General features: G+C 39.6%; 1 protein-coding gene across 2 annotated transcripts in view; it reads right to left on the bottom strand.

The window, feature by feature from the left end:
• The window catches only part of BAIAP3 (BAI1 associated protein 3), a 292,957-nt gene that overhangs the window by 42,687 nt on the left and 235,217 nt on the right, over nucleotides 1-15,053 (bottom strand). For both annotated transcript variants that reach the window (XM_077274813.1, XM_077274812.1), the window contains exons 13-17: nucleotides 11,582-11,674; nucleotides 9,799-9,902; nucleotides 4,684-4,801; nucleotides 1,854-1,978; nucleotides 1,674-1,764 (exon numbers count right to left, since the gene is read on the bottom strand). In XM_077274813.1, the coding sequence (XP_077130928.1) occupies nucleotides 1,674-1,764; nucleotides 1,854-1,978; nucleotides 4,684-4,801; nucleotides 9,799-9,902; nucleotides 11,582-11,674 (531 nt within the window). The remainder of the gene's footprint in view (nucleotides 1-1,673; nucleotides 1,765-1,853; nucleotides 1,979-4,683; nucleotides 4,802-9,798; nucleotides 9,903-11,581; nucleotides 11,675-15,053) is intronic.

Below are 15,053 nucleotides of genomic sequence, written 5' to 3'. Positions count from 1 at the left end.
GGCCAAAGAGTTCTACTTAACCTCATTGGTCCACAGGACTTGTTTCCAAAATGTGTCAGGCTTGTTTAGATATTCTTTTGCATACTTCTAACACTGAATTTTATGATGAGGACTCAGGAGAGGTTTTCCTCTGATGACTCTTTCATGAAGGCCATATTTGTGCAACTGTCTATGAACAGTAGAACAATGTACCACATCTCCAGAATCTGCTAAATCTTTCTGAAGGTCTTTTGCAGTCAATCGGAGGTTCTGATTTGCCTCTCTAGCAATCCTACGAGCACCTGTCACTGACATTTTGCTTGATCTTCCAGACCTTATCTTGTTCTCCACTGTTCCTCTTAATTGTCATTTCTTAATTATTTGGAACTGAGGAAGGGCAACTTGAAAATACTTTGCAAACTTCTTATAGCCTTCACCATTTTCATTTTTTGAGTGCTAGGCAGCTGCTTAGAAGAACCCATGGCTGCTGTTTTTTGGAATAGCGTTAGAGGAGGCTGGGTTTTATAAAGCTGGGAAATTTACATCACCGGTCCTTTCCTAACGGTGATCATGAACAAGCCATAACCATAACAGGCTAATTAAGGTTTGAAATCTTGGTCATAGTTATATGAGCACATATCTCTAAGGGTGCCAAACTCTTGCATCGGCCCATTTTCCTTTTTTTCATTTTTTCCCTTTTCTTCCCCTCCTTTCAAGAGTCATAATTGTTTATCTTTTCCCATCAACATATCCAAATAATGGCTTTTTTTGTGGGACTAGTTGTCGTATTGAATGACACCACTTATTTTTCCATATAATGTACTGAAATTGGAAAAAAAATATATATCTGGAGTGAAAACTGTAAAAAAAAAAAAAAAAAAAAAAAAAAAAAAACAGAATTCCACCATTATTTTTAGGGTTGTGTTTTACAGTGTTCATTGTATGGTAATAAAGACCATGCAATATGATTGTTCAATCAATACGATTACGGCCGTACCAAACTTAAACGGTTTGTATTATATTCTAATGGTTAACAAAAATTCAAAACTTTGTAAAAAAAATAAATAAAAATCTGAGACATTTTTAGTGATTCCATTTTGGGGTACATATAATGTTTTGATTTCTTTTTATTAGTATTTATGGGGAAACTGTAAAAAATGACAATTCTGTCTTTTGATTTTTTTTAAAGTACTGTATAAATAATTTTATTTTTCTATTGATTGGACTTTCACAGACACGACAAAAATACGTAATTTTTTTTTCCATTTTTTTACTTTTCAACTGAAAAAAGGGTTTTAAGCTTGATTTAAATGTTGATAGTTTTTAAATAGGTTTTAAAACATTTCTATTAAGTTTTACCTTCTTTTTTGTCATTCCCTTAAGGAACTTGATCCTGTGAGCATTTGATCCCTCTTTCCGAGGGTTCCAGGGATCGGTTCTCCTACCCCAATATCTTAAGGAACGTCTAACAGTGCCCGAGTCCAGAAAAGTCTTTCAGTGGCTGCCAAGTTAGATGTCACTAATGATGAGCGAACGTGCTGGGATAAGGTGTTATCACTAGTTGTCACCCATCTATTCAAGGATTTACTAAGATGTCCCTTTTATCACTTGTTCTACCACAAAATAAAACCATTTGCTCACCAAACATGGCCACTTGGCCATTTTATAGCCTTAGTGTCTAGACAGACGGATACCTTTAGCACAGTGGCGATCTCCAGGTGCAGTTCATTGTGGAAAGGGCACACCGTCTTAAAGGCTTGCATGTTCTGGATCTGGTTGAGGCACCTGTGCCAAACACATGACCACCACCGAATAGTTAGTAAAGATATGTGGATGATCGGGTCAGTCATGTGTTTCGTTTAGGGTTTTATTACCTTAACATAAATTCCAGGCGTCCGATAACGGTTGTGTTCAGCACCGGGAAGTTGTCCCTCAGTTTCTTCAGGAGAAGGAGACTATATTCGGTGAAGAGGGTGAAGCTTTCTGCCAAATTCTCCTCCTTCAGTAACGGACACAGAATAATGAATGAACATTCTAATAATACTGCATGGACATTGTGGGAGCAATAATAGATGAGAGTGCTTAAAGGGGAACCCCATTTTATATCCCCTACTAAACGAACAATCACCAGTTGGCTTTCATGTAGTAAATCTGTAAATGGAGCCCCTCACCCTATATTCTTGTCCATGACTCCATCCATCCTCAGGTTGCAGATCATCATCAGATTTTGTTGAGGGTTCTCTTTGGTCATCATACTGTGTTTGGCGAATGTACTTCGTGGGCATCATACTATGTGAGGGTGCATCTTTGGAGGCAACATACTACATGGGGGGCATCGTACTGTATGGTGGCCATGATATGGGTGTGATAATGATAAAATTTAATTCATATAATGCAATGTGAAGTGTTAAATGATCACCAACCGGTAACATTTTTGCCATTCGTTGGTCGATTACTAGCATGGTCGCACAGGCAGACCGCACTCGAAATGCTCACTGATTGATCTGTAATAGATTGTTCTGTGTGCACAGGCTGCCATTGTTCTCAGCAGTTAGAATCCTGTTTACACAGAACCATGCGCTGCCGAGAATGATGATATTTTGCGTAAACCAAAAGATCATTTCACCCAACGAACAAGCATTTTGCCTGTTGGTCAGGTGATTAGTAGCCTATTTACACTTCACAATTTTCGGAAAACAAGACTTCCTAAAAACACTCTTTCATGATAATCTTGCAGCGTAAATGGACCTTCAGGGGCTTCACTAATAGCACTTTGTAGGAGCTCCCACGGATATGACTCCATGATTGAGTAGCCCTTGTTCTATCCGTGAAAAATACAGAGGCAAAATGATGTGAAAAATGGAAATCTGAATGAGGAATGATACCATATCTCTAGGGTTCAGCGAAACGCCACAATTGTCGAATAAGACAGAATTGAATTAGAACTCTAAATGTACAGGTTTCGATTTCTCTAATTAAATGTGTCCGTTTTCCGTTACCTCCTTCAATAAGTCGTAATTATTAAAAAAAAGGAGGAAAATCTAACGACGATAGAAAAATGTAATCCATTCTGAATTTCCCATCTAGATCAAACTGCTCTTTTTCTGGCCAAATAGTTTAGAGATGGAGGAAAAACAAACTAAATAGATATAAATGTAGACCCGGCAGGGGATAAATCGATATATAGAGATTCCAGGCATGCTCCACATGACTGTGTACTAAATACGTGACGCTTTACAAACATGTGTGATTTGGCTGTGAATTTCCAAACAAGTCACAAATCAAATTTGTGCTGCTGGGCCGATGTTGGATGCAGAGCTCGCTGGCGATGCCTCTAGCCAATACCGCGGATGTGCTGTATATAGATAGGATCTCACCGCCAAAAACGGGGAAATATGGTTTTCAAGGTCATTTATAGGAGTTTCAAAGTTTCAAGCCTCCCTCTGACAATGCATGTATTGGCAGCGAGGGGCACAGGGTTTCGCTGCCAGGGGTGCCCCCAAGAAGCCACTTTGCCTTTGCAGGGAATTAGTATACAGTTTAATAACAGTGAACTTAACGGGAGTTGTCCTTGTCTTTTTAGACATTTTTTTTCTCCTTTTTTTTTACTTCCATGTATGTATTTTGGGCTTAATTAAATTTTTGCAATTTTTAACTTTGATGTGATCTGTGGTCATAAACTAGCTGAGAGTGTGATCTGTGGTCATAAACTAGCTGAGAGGAGCTCAGACAAAGACGGAGAAAAGAGTTACACACTGACTCTCAGCCCATCATGGCAAGGTGACTGACGGATTCTCAGTTAACTCATTATGCAGCTATAACGTGGTGTGGGGTGGTACCTCCTATGCCACGAAACGTTACATGAAAATGGGGGTCCTGGCTGGGTGTGTGGACTTGTGCTGGGAGGGCTCTACGCCCGTGCAGGTCACATGTATCTGATGTTGTGGGTTTGCCAGGACCAGATGTTTCACAGTTCAATGAGGGAGACCGCCATTCAACAAAAAAACGCTTTACTGAAAGGTAACTTGATCATTGTTATATACAAGGGATAGTGGGTGCAAAGTCTTATGGACATTTCCTTTACAAGTTGAAGCATTTTCCACACAGTGTCCTTCCGCCGTAGTCAATAGTGCACTCTACGGCTCGTTTCTCACTACTTCACTACAACCGGCTTTAACACCACAGTCCTGATTAACAAGTGTTGTTTACTTGCTCTGCGATTCCACGTCCTCTTTCCGGTAATGCTGATTGCTCTGAAACCCCCACCCGGGACACGTTCCGCATCCCACCTACTCAGTCCTGATTAAGGCCCATTACCTTCCGACATTATAAGCTCTAAGTCTCATGGCTAGGCGTTCTCTTCTAGGACCCGTTTCGGGAAGGCCACTCCATCTATTAGTCAGTTATGCTCCGGATCTCGCCATCTCCATACTCGGTCTCCTCACCTCGGTCACCCCAGAATGTGGCAGTGCTCACCTTGAACCTTTTGGTTCACTCACTATGTACTCCAGGCCCTATCTGACAAGACATTGGCACTTTCCCTGTAACTCATCTCATCCATTCCCAGATGATATAGATAGATAAAAAGATAGATAACCGATAGATAATATACACATAGATAGATGATAGATAGATAGATAGATAGATAGATAGATAGATAGATAGATAGACAGACAGATCACAGCTTATACATAAAGCTGATACCAGTTCTCTTGTACATAAGGTCGGATCCCATTGTTCTTCAATGTTCTTAAGAAGTCCAAGCAGATAACTGTAATCCAGAGGTTGCACTTGGTGGTGTTTGCTGAACGCCTGCCATTTTCTGTTTGAGAGAAAATAAGATCAGCGTAGTTTGCTATGAGTACGGACTTTAAAATTATTACATAAATTTTTTTTTACTTTGTTGGCAGTTTTTTTTTTATAATTCTGTACATACAAGTGCTTCTCACTAAATTAGAACATCATCAAAAAGTGAATTTATTTCAGTTCTTCAATACAAAAAGTAAAACTCATATATTACATAGTCATTACAATCAGAGTGATCTATTTTAAGTGTTTATTTCTGTTAATGTTGATGATTATGGCTTACAGCCAATGAAAACCCAAAAGTCATTATCTCAGTAAATTAGAATACTTTATAACACCAGCTTGAAAAATGATTTCAAAATCTGAAATGTTGGTCTACTGAAATGTATGTTCAGTAAATGCTCTCAATACTTGGTCGGGGCTCCTTTTGCATCAATTACTGCATCAATGTAGCATGGCATGGAGGTGATCAGCCTGTGGTACTGCTGAGGGGTTATGGAAGCCCAGGTTGCTTTGATGGAAGCCTTCAGCTCGTCTGCATTGTTGGCTCTGGTGTCTCTCATCTTCCTATTGACAATACTCCATAGATTCTCTATGGGGTTAAGGTCAGGCAAGTTTGCGGCCAGTCAAGCACAGTGATACTGTTGTTTTTACACCAGGTATTGGTACTTTTGGCAGTGTGGACAGGGGCCAAGTCCTGCTGGAGAATGACATTTCCATCTCCAAAAAGCTTGTCGGCAGAGGGAAGCATGAAGTTTTCTAAAATTTCCTGGTAGACGGCTGCGCTGACTTTGGTCTTGATAAAACACAGTGGACCTACACCAGCAGATGACATGGCTCCCCAAACCATCACTGATTGTGGAGACTTCACACTGGACCTCCAGCAGCTTGGATTGTTGCCTCTCCACTCTTCCTCCAGACTCTGGAACCTTGATTTCCAAATGAAATGTAACATTTACTTTCATCTGAAAACACCACCTTGGACCACTGACAACAGTCCAGTTCTTTTTCTCCTTGGCCCAGGTAAGACTCTTCTGGCGTTGTCTATTGGTCATGAGCGGCCTGACACAAGGAATGCGACACTTGTAGCCCATGTCCTGGATACATCTGTGTGCGGTGGCTTTTTTTTCTCCACCAAATTTTTGAATGGCCTTTTCTTAACAATCCTTTCAAGGCTGCGGTTATCCCGGTTGCTTGTGCACCTTTTTCTACCACACAACTTTCCATTAATATGCTTGGATACAGCACTCTGTGAACAGCCGGCTTCTTTAGCAATGGCCTTTTGTGGCTTACCTTCCTTGTGGAGTGCGTCAATGACTGCCTTCTGGACATCTGTCATGTCAGCAGTCTTCCCCATGATTGTGGAGCCTACTGAAACAGACTAAGGGACATTTTTAAAAGCTTAGGAGCATTTGCAGGTGTTTTTTGTTAATTATTCTAATTTACTGAGATAATGACTTTGGGGTTTTCATTGGCTGTAAGCCATAATCATCAACATTAACAGAAATAAACACGTGAAATAGATCACTCTGTTTGTAATGACTCTATATAATATATGAGTTTCACTTTAGTGATTTAGTGAGAAGCACTTGTAATTATGGGGTCAGTCATCTTACTGGTTCTTTTTTTTATAACAGCATTTAGAAATAAGCTTCACAGCAGTCACATAGACCTTAGACAACGATATTGTGAAAATGATCATTGATTTTTATAGGAGAGTGTTCTGAGCATGCTCAGTGCATTAGTCACTGGACAGGGTGAGCTTTGCTCATCCCTTATTGTCGATGGTGTAAACCTGCGTTATCTGCGTCCGGCTTTGATGTGTTGTATTTCATTGTAATCCTGTCTGTGATGATACCCCTTTAAGTGCTATTTTGCTGGACTTGATATTGTGTTCTTAACACCATGTAATGAACATGTCACAGGTTAACAATCCCTTTTTTTATAACTCCGAGTTTTTTCCCTCTTTCACCCCTTCCTATTTGTCACTTTTACGCTTTGGTTAATTTCACCTCCCTCCTCCAAGAACCATTTTTTTTCCATCCAAATAGTCCTAGGTTTGTCTCATGTCGGTCAGGTTGTAGCTTTAAACAACACCAATTATTTTACCATACAATGTACTAAAAAAAAATCAGGCAAGAAAAAATCCAAATGGTGCGAAACGGTGAAAAAAAATAAAACGGAATTCCGCCATTGTTTTTGGGGCTTTCTTTTCACAACATTCATTATGTAGTCAAAATGGTCCGGCAGCCTGATTTTTTTTTAGATCAGTAAATTACGGTAATATCAATTTTGTATTTTTTTATTTTTAAGTGGAGAAAAAAAAAATAGGAACATAAAAAAAAATTGGTTTGTGTCTCCATTTTCAAAAATCAGTAAATTTTTTTATTTTTTCGCCAATGGAGCCAAGTGAGGGCTTGTTTTTAGTTTGGCAAGTTGAGGTTTCTGCCGGTACCATTTTTGGGGTATAAACAACTTTTAATTGCTTTTTATTGTATTATTTTGGATAGGTGTGGTAATGAAAAAACAGCAATTCTGGCAATTTTTTTTTTTTAATGGCACGGACAAGAAAAATCCCATAAGAGAGTAAGTAATCCACTTTAGCTCCACATACATCCTAATTCCCGGTAATTTTTCCCATTATACCGTTCTTTAATCATAGCGACTTGACATTTTTGAGACAAAGTAACTTGAGATCTAATAATAAAACTCCAGAGTCTTTAGTGGGAGATGGTAAGAGCCCTTCAGGTTCACAGATCAATAAGTATCAAGCTTTGCTCTTAGAGAGGATTAGATGAATGTGCCAGCGCTCTGCCCGTTATGCCGCACTATGGGAATCAATGGCCTCTGACATTTCCTTTCACCAGCTTTAGATGCCATTCAATGACTTTAATAAAAGCTCCACACACGATCCTTGGAACGGAGACAAGATATACTTTCTAACAATATAAAATGTTCAAAGCAAGAATCAGTCAAGTATCTATGTGATCAGCAGTTCTCCTGAAATTACTTCGTGCCTCAATGCCAATGTGTCACCCGTAAAGCAATTTTTTTTTACTTACTAAAGTCATATTCTCCCTTTGAATCCATCAGTACAACCTGCCCGTAATTTATTTCTTTTCATCGACTCCCTCCTTTCTTACAATCTATTTTAAAGGGAAACTCTCATTGAGTTTCTGCCACCAAATCTGAGAGCAGCATAATTTAGGGATGGATAACCTGACTCCAGTAATGTGTCACTTACTGGGTTGCTTTCTGTAGTTTATCAGCAGGAGAATAATCACTCGAAAATTAGTGATCCCTGTATAAGCCCACCTCCACCGCTGATTGACAGCTTTCTGCCTATGCACAGTGCTCACAGAGAGCGGCCAATCAGTGGTGTGGGTGGAGCTATGCAGAACTCAGAATTCAGAGAACTGGTAGATCTGCAGCACATAAAACAGTGATTTTATTAGCAGCCCAGTAAGAGACATCAGTGGAATCAGGGTCTCTGCCCCTACATTATGCTGCTATCAGATGGAGCAACAAAATCCCGGTGACAGATTCCCTTTAACATATGGTAATAGAGAAAGTTCCAAAGTTTGTATAAAAGTAGCAAACCCTGTTCTGTATTTTACCGTTGGCTACATAATTGGCATCCCGCATTTGCAACCAATTTTATTTATTGTATTATTATAAAAATTGAAGCACGTTCATTATTCTTGAAGACGAAGCTTGTATATTCTGATCCTACCATCACATTTCCTTTCACTTGTCCTCTACTTCTCGTTATTCTCTGGATGACAATGGAAAGGAGTGCGACAGCAGGATCAGACTACACACGGTTTATTTGTAGTCTGTAACCATGGAAACATTTGTTTGGTTTTTATTTTAAATGCATGAGAACTATTGCCAGCAAGTGTGTTGAGGAGTTTTCTCAACACGGCTTCTTGGATTCCTCCTTGCCAAGGGGTGGTGAGCTTCCAATGATTGACAGTTTGTGATGGTAAAAAAAACTGGGGAGAAAGTAGCGTAAATAGGGTCTTATCCGCCAAACAATCAAAATAGTTATCAGAAAACGTTGCTGAGCTGCTGCGGATCCATGGGTTGTGAAACCGATGAAATTAAGATATGGAGAATTTGTGGATTCTTTTCGCACTGCCGATTATTGAAGACGGCAAGTACTATTAAACACTCAGTTTTAATCGATGCGTTTTGAAGTGACACACACTTCTTTCTGGTGGCATGACTGAGCCACTGGCCCAAACTGTGAACTCTCTGATGCTGCTGACAGAGGCAATCCTGCTAATTTCAGAGCAGCGCTGGCAAGCTGTATAGCAAGGAGCTTGCCAGCGTGCTCTTTGCCTAGGAGACTAGCCAGTGCTGATAAACTGCATAGATGGCTGGTAACCTTCAGCTGTAAACTATAGAGTTAAAAATCCCTCCGTTCTTAACTCCCAATAAGAGGTATATTGCACAGTTGCTTGATTTTTAACAGTTTGCAATTTTACCAATTTAGGAAGATGAGACAATGGTCTTAAAGGCCTGAAATACGTCAACACTTTTTGTCTGTCGGATTTTAATCTGGATCCAAAATAAAGCTTGATGTTTTTCTCTTATTTGAGATGCTGGACTTGTTCTATCTGGCAGGAACTTCGCTAACCTGTACGGTGTGCATCTGAGCTGCCTACAAATGAACTGAACTGGGCTTCTAAGTATGGTTTGCATTGGGCCAGTAGATACAAAACGGTAGGAGATGAATAGGTTTCCAAGCTGCCTTTTTGAGTCAAAAAAATGTCTAGCAAGAGCCAAGAGGGGTCCTACAACAACGTGCCCTCCATCCCTGACTAATATGAAAGTGTCCACATAAGGGGTCGGAGAATTGCTCTAGTAAAAAGACAGATTTGTGTAAAAGAAAAATCAAATTTCAGGTTACCGGGGAGGAGATAACATTTTTTACTCTGCATTTAGACAGGTTCAAAATACAGAATATGGTCTGGAGTGGGCTGAGAATAACAAATTCCCAATACTTACATGACGGACTGTTGTAGAAATGAGATGTCCGTCTGCATGCTATGGTGTGACATTAGCGTGTACGCGTGCTTGCTCACTTCCCCCTTCCAGTTCCAAAATTCAACCTGAAACAATAAATTACTTAATTACTATAACACACAGTCTTCAGCACTGGCCACAGGGTACCACGGTCACAAGGTGATCACTTGTATACGGCTAGCAAGAATAGCTGAAAACTTATCCTCACCTCCTACCCCAGTGCTGGTCCAGTGACGTCAAACTCAGGAGCTGAAGTCATTCGAAAAGGTGTAGTCCAAGTAGTGGACAACCCCTTTAAATAATTTTACTTTTATAAATTTCCCTTCTGGTGGAATGGTCATGGGAGCAGGTAGTGGATTTTCTGCTCTGGTTGGCAGAACTAATTATTGCTTACTAATTAAAAGGTTATTCCCTTGTTAGGAAGTCATCATCTATCCACAGGCTCCTGAGAACAAGGCTCTGATGAACGAAATATTGGCCCCCACTTGAGCCCCATTCATTGTCTATAGGTCTGTCGTGAATTACAGTGCTATCTCAATAGTCCCACGGACAATGAATTGAGTTGAGGCATGCATGAGCCTTGTTCTCGGGATTGGTTGGATGATCAGGAATTAGCAAATTATCACCTATTGGGCATTAAAGAGTAATCGTACATAATATATCTTATCAGAGAAATCTGCTTCTTTCTCTTCTTGCACTGATCTTTTATTCTCAATGCAGGGGCGAAAATCTGTATTCAATGAAGACAGACTTTTTCATTATTAATATTAAAGCGGACAGTTGGTGCTTTTAGAAATCTATGGAGGGGGAGGAGAAAGAGGCAATGACAGACATTCTGCTGCAAGTTACCCTGAAAGGACAGTGATAGTTCTCCATAGATGCTAATGAGCACCAACTGTCATCTCCTATCTCAGTAATGAGATTATCTATATTCACTGAAGACAGATTTTACCCGTAAATTGTGAATTTTGAAAATGAAAGATCAGTCCAGGAGAAGAAATAAGCAAATTTATCTAATAAGATATATTATTAAAGAAAATGTGTCAGTCGAATCAATCCTCTTAAACCGTCTCTATGGGCACGTATGTCATAGAAAGTTGAATAACCTTGATATTTGCAATTCATTGTCTTATTCCAGAGAAATCCTTGTTTTTTTAATATGCAAATGAGCTGTCAAGATCTATGGGTGGGACATAGATCTCCCTGAGTATTTTGATCCAGAACTTATTGCAAAATTAAAGGGGGCGTTAGTACTGTAAGACATGTCATGACTGACAGTCTGCTCTCCTAATCTATGTGTCTTACACTAGTAAAGTTTAATTTAATATAAACCCTGGGGTCAGGTTCCCGGGGAGATCTATGTCCGGCCCATAGATCTTAACAGCTCATTTACATATTAAGAAAAAAGTGGATTTCTCTGGAATAAGACGTCGGATTGCAGACATCAAGGTGTCATATTATTCAGCTTCTTATGACCTACATGCCCATATAGACGGCTTAGGAGGGTTGAACTTACTGAAAGGTTCCCTTTAAGCTTCCATATGTACTATTGATTTAGGAAAATTAAATTAAAGAGACGGTTACTCTTTGCTTAACAGCTCTGACGCAGAACCCACAGTAATTAGAGAACGTGTGGATCCTGACGTCAATTTCTGCCTGGATGACATGTTCCAAGCCGAGACATTTATTAATAAACCTGTTGTCGGTCACTTTTCTCCTCCACAGCTCCGGTACGATGGTGAAGACGAGGTAGTTGTCCGCTCACCTCTGTCTGCTTGTGTTCGTACTGTAGCAGCTGGGCGAGTAGCATTTCGTGAATCACCGCGCCAGATGCCTTCTTGCTCAGCGCCGTGTCTCTCTGCAACACATTTGTTAATTCAGATATTCATTCCGTGCTATTTGTTTTAATATTTGCAGAATTGGATTACAGCTGGGACCTGCTTCCTAGGAAAACACGAGCCGATCAGACGTTTAACTCCCGCATCAAATCATTAAGAGCATTATTCAAACCGCAGACGCGTCGAGTCAGGCTCGGATTAAGGTGGCGCAAATGGAACGAGAGCATACATGGCGGGTACAGCCGCATCAATCATCGTTTCATCGCTCTACGATGACATGGAGACGTGCGTTACTCCTACCAATATTTTATACTGACACAGATAAAGACAAATTATTTCCAATTAATGTTTATTCTATAGGTGAATAAAACATCAGGAGCGCCTAAATTACAGCATCAGCCCCGCTGCAAATATCCGCCATCGTCTGTCAGTATAATAACACGTTGTGATACAGGGTAAAACTAATATGTGATTTATGCACACGAATAACATTTGTACAAACAGGAAAACACAGCAGGTAATTGCAATTTTCTAATACTACCCCATACACTTGGATAATAAATTCCTATGAAGGATGGGGGTGTGCAGCTGCCACTTTTCACTGGTTGGAAGCAGCATGATCGGCCATGAATAGCAGTCATGCGGAATATAATTTTTCCTTCTGATGTCTAGGCCCAATAGAACATTTATATCACTGATCTGCCAATTGGAATGTAATAGGGTTTAAGAAAATATTCAGTTCTTAACACCATTTAATGTAATTCAAAGTTTTATCATTGTGTGCAAATTAATTGAAAAACAAAATTAGATAGTAAAAATGTTGACAGCTTGCAGTCACCACTAGGGGGAGCTGCATACTGTTTTATTATTGCGTTCAATGTGGGACTTGTATGCAGTAAGCTCCCAAGCTCCCCCTAGTGGCAGCTGCACACTGCCAGAATTTAATACGTTAACCTCCTAGCAACATCTAACGTATATTTATAAAGGATGTTTGTACTTAGTATATGGAGGGGTCTCAGGAGCCAGCAGCTGAGAGTAACTGCTGCAATGGGAGTTAGCCTCTCTTAGATACTGTTTTCAATGGTGACTGGTTAGGAGGTTATGAATGGGGGGCCGATGGGTTGTTATGGTAGACCCTCCCATGTCTGCTATGTTATTATACCTATGTGCTCCAGCATGTCTACTGGTCTTCTATGAAACACAGTTATACAATAGACTGCATAAGAGATCACAAGTTCAAGTTCCCTAAAAAGGAGTAATAAATAATATATATATATATATATATATATATATATATATATATATGTATACATATACACACACACATATATGCACATACATATACATACATCATATAACAAATATATTTCCTCCCTCCCCCCAAAAAAATAATAGTCTAAATTTCCCATTGTCAAAATAAAAAAATCTAGAAAATAACAACATAAGTCTAATTGTCTGAACCAATAAAATATGCAAATATTTATTCTATACGCTGAGGACTAAGACAGAAAAGAAATCAAAATAGCAGAAACTCTGTTTCTGATCACGTCATCTTAAAAAAAAAAAAAGGAATAAAGAGTAATCAGAAAGCCATATGGGCACCAAAAATAGTGCCAATAAAAGGTACATTTCACCTTTGAAAAAAAAAAATGCTTGAAAATATAATATTCTAAAAAAAAAAAAAACTTTATATCAACTGAAGTCAAATCAAATTTTTTGCAATAAAAAAAAAGTTGTATAACTTTGGGGTCATCATTTCAGATTTTGGAAAACACTGGTCTCCAGGTTGCAGTTTATTTTAAAGAAACAAACAAGCTGAACTTTCCTCCCCCTCCCTGGGTCCGGCTCTGAGTCCTGGTGTCAGTTATTGTCTGCAATGCCGACATCACATTGACAGCGCTGCAGCCAATCAGTGAGAAGGAAAGAGGCTTTTTTTTTTAAACAGAAAACCACTTTAATTATTACTGGGGTCTGACATCTAGAGCCCCCTGTGATTTAAGGAATGGAATGACCGCAGCACTGATGGCGTGCCCTGGGGAGTTCCCTATCACCCAGCTGCTGCGTGTTCACCTTCAGTCTCAGGATTGATGGTTGGATCCCAGTGATTCCAATTTCAGAAAGTGATGGCCTATTGTTGAGAGTCTGACCTCTTGGGAGTTCCATCAATCCAGAAAATGAAGAGGCTGCTGCACTAAGTCAGCTGTGCATTTGCCAATCAGTTATGAGATGGAACACTCCCTTTAACTAAGGCTGTGTAGATCATTGTAGATCTGGAAGCTCCAGCTCCTATGAAGATGCATCTTTAACACGCAGAGAATTTGGATCTTTGCCTTTTTCTTATGGCTTCTCATCTCTAACACTAAACGACTTTACCTATGTGAAAACCTAAAAATGAATCCAACATACCACATCTTCAGACTGTAAGACGGCAGAATGATCCATGCATACAGACTGGAGTTATGCTCCCTGTACTCAGATATCAATGGAGTCATCAGAAACTACTCTATGAGATGGGACTGTGGCACGATGCTGAAACTCATCATGTATACATAGGAAGGACAAATTGTTTCTTTATTAGTCCTATAAAGATATATGTACGATGCAATAAGCCATAAAATGGCAAAGGAGCAAGATGCACGATATGTAACATATGTTATGCCACTACCGCCTATACATGACCCCACCTTTGCCTTGTGGACACTCTGTATGTTATTGCGTCAGTGTTGTGACACCTTTCTACTAAAAACGAGACCGGCTCTTTTATTAAGCACTTTTCAAACTTGGCTGCCTATCGTCAATGTCTCTATTTTACAAGCTTGGGAGATTTAATTAAAAAGTCATGTAATCCCCGGAGACGAACGCAGAGATCTCATGTTTACGATAAGCTCATTTTCTTGTCAATCTTTTGTGGAAATAGCTGCACAGGAAAAACAGATTTTTTCCGTGATAAAACTGTTTAGCGGCTCTAATGATTAACATTTGTTATTCGCATTTCCACTTAAATGAGTTTCCTCAAAATGTGAGATGGTTCTCAGTTCCACTAACGCACTTCCCAACAATTAATGATCTTGTGGCCAGATAAGCCAGTTAAGGTCTTTGTTAGGTGGTCATTATTAGGATGATCTTGTGGCCAGATCAGCCAGTTAAGGTCTTTGTTAGGTGGTCATTATTAGGATGATCTTGTGGCCAGATCAGCCAGTTAAGGTCTTTGTTAGGTGGTCATTATTAGGATGATCTTGTGGCCAGATAAGTTACTTAAGGTAATTTAGGTGGTTATTGTTAGGATGATTTTGTGGCCAGATCAGCCAGTTAAGGTTATTGTTAGGAGGGCCTTGTTAGGATGATCTTGTGGCCAGAAAGGCCAGTTAAAGTCATTGTCAGGTGGTCAATGTTAGGATG

This window comes from Ranitomeya variabilis, chromosome 7 (genome assembly GCF_051348905.1).
Source record: "Ranitomeya variabilis isolate aRanVar5 chromosome 7, aRanVar5.hap1, whole genome shotgun sequence".
NCBI lineage: Eukaryota > Metazoa > Chordata > Amphibia > Anura > Dendrobatidae > Ranitomeya > Ranitomeya variabilis.
This window is presented reverse-complemented; position numbering and strand designations above follow the sequence as displayed.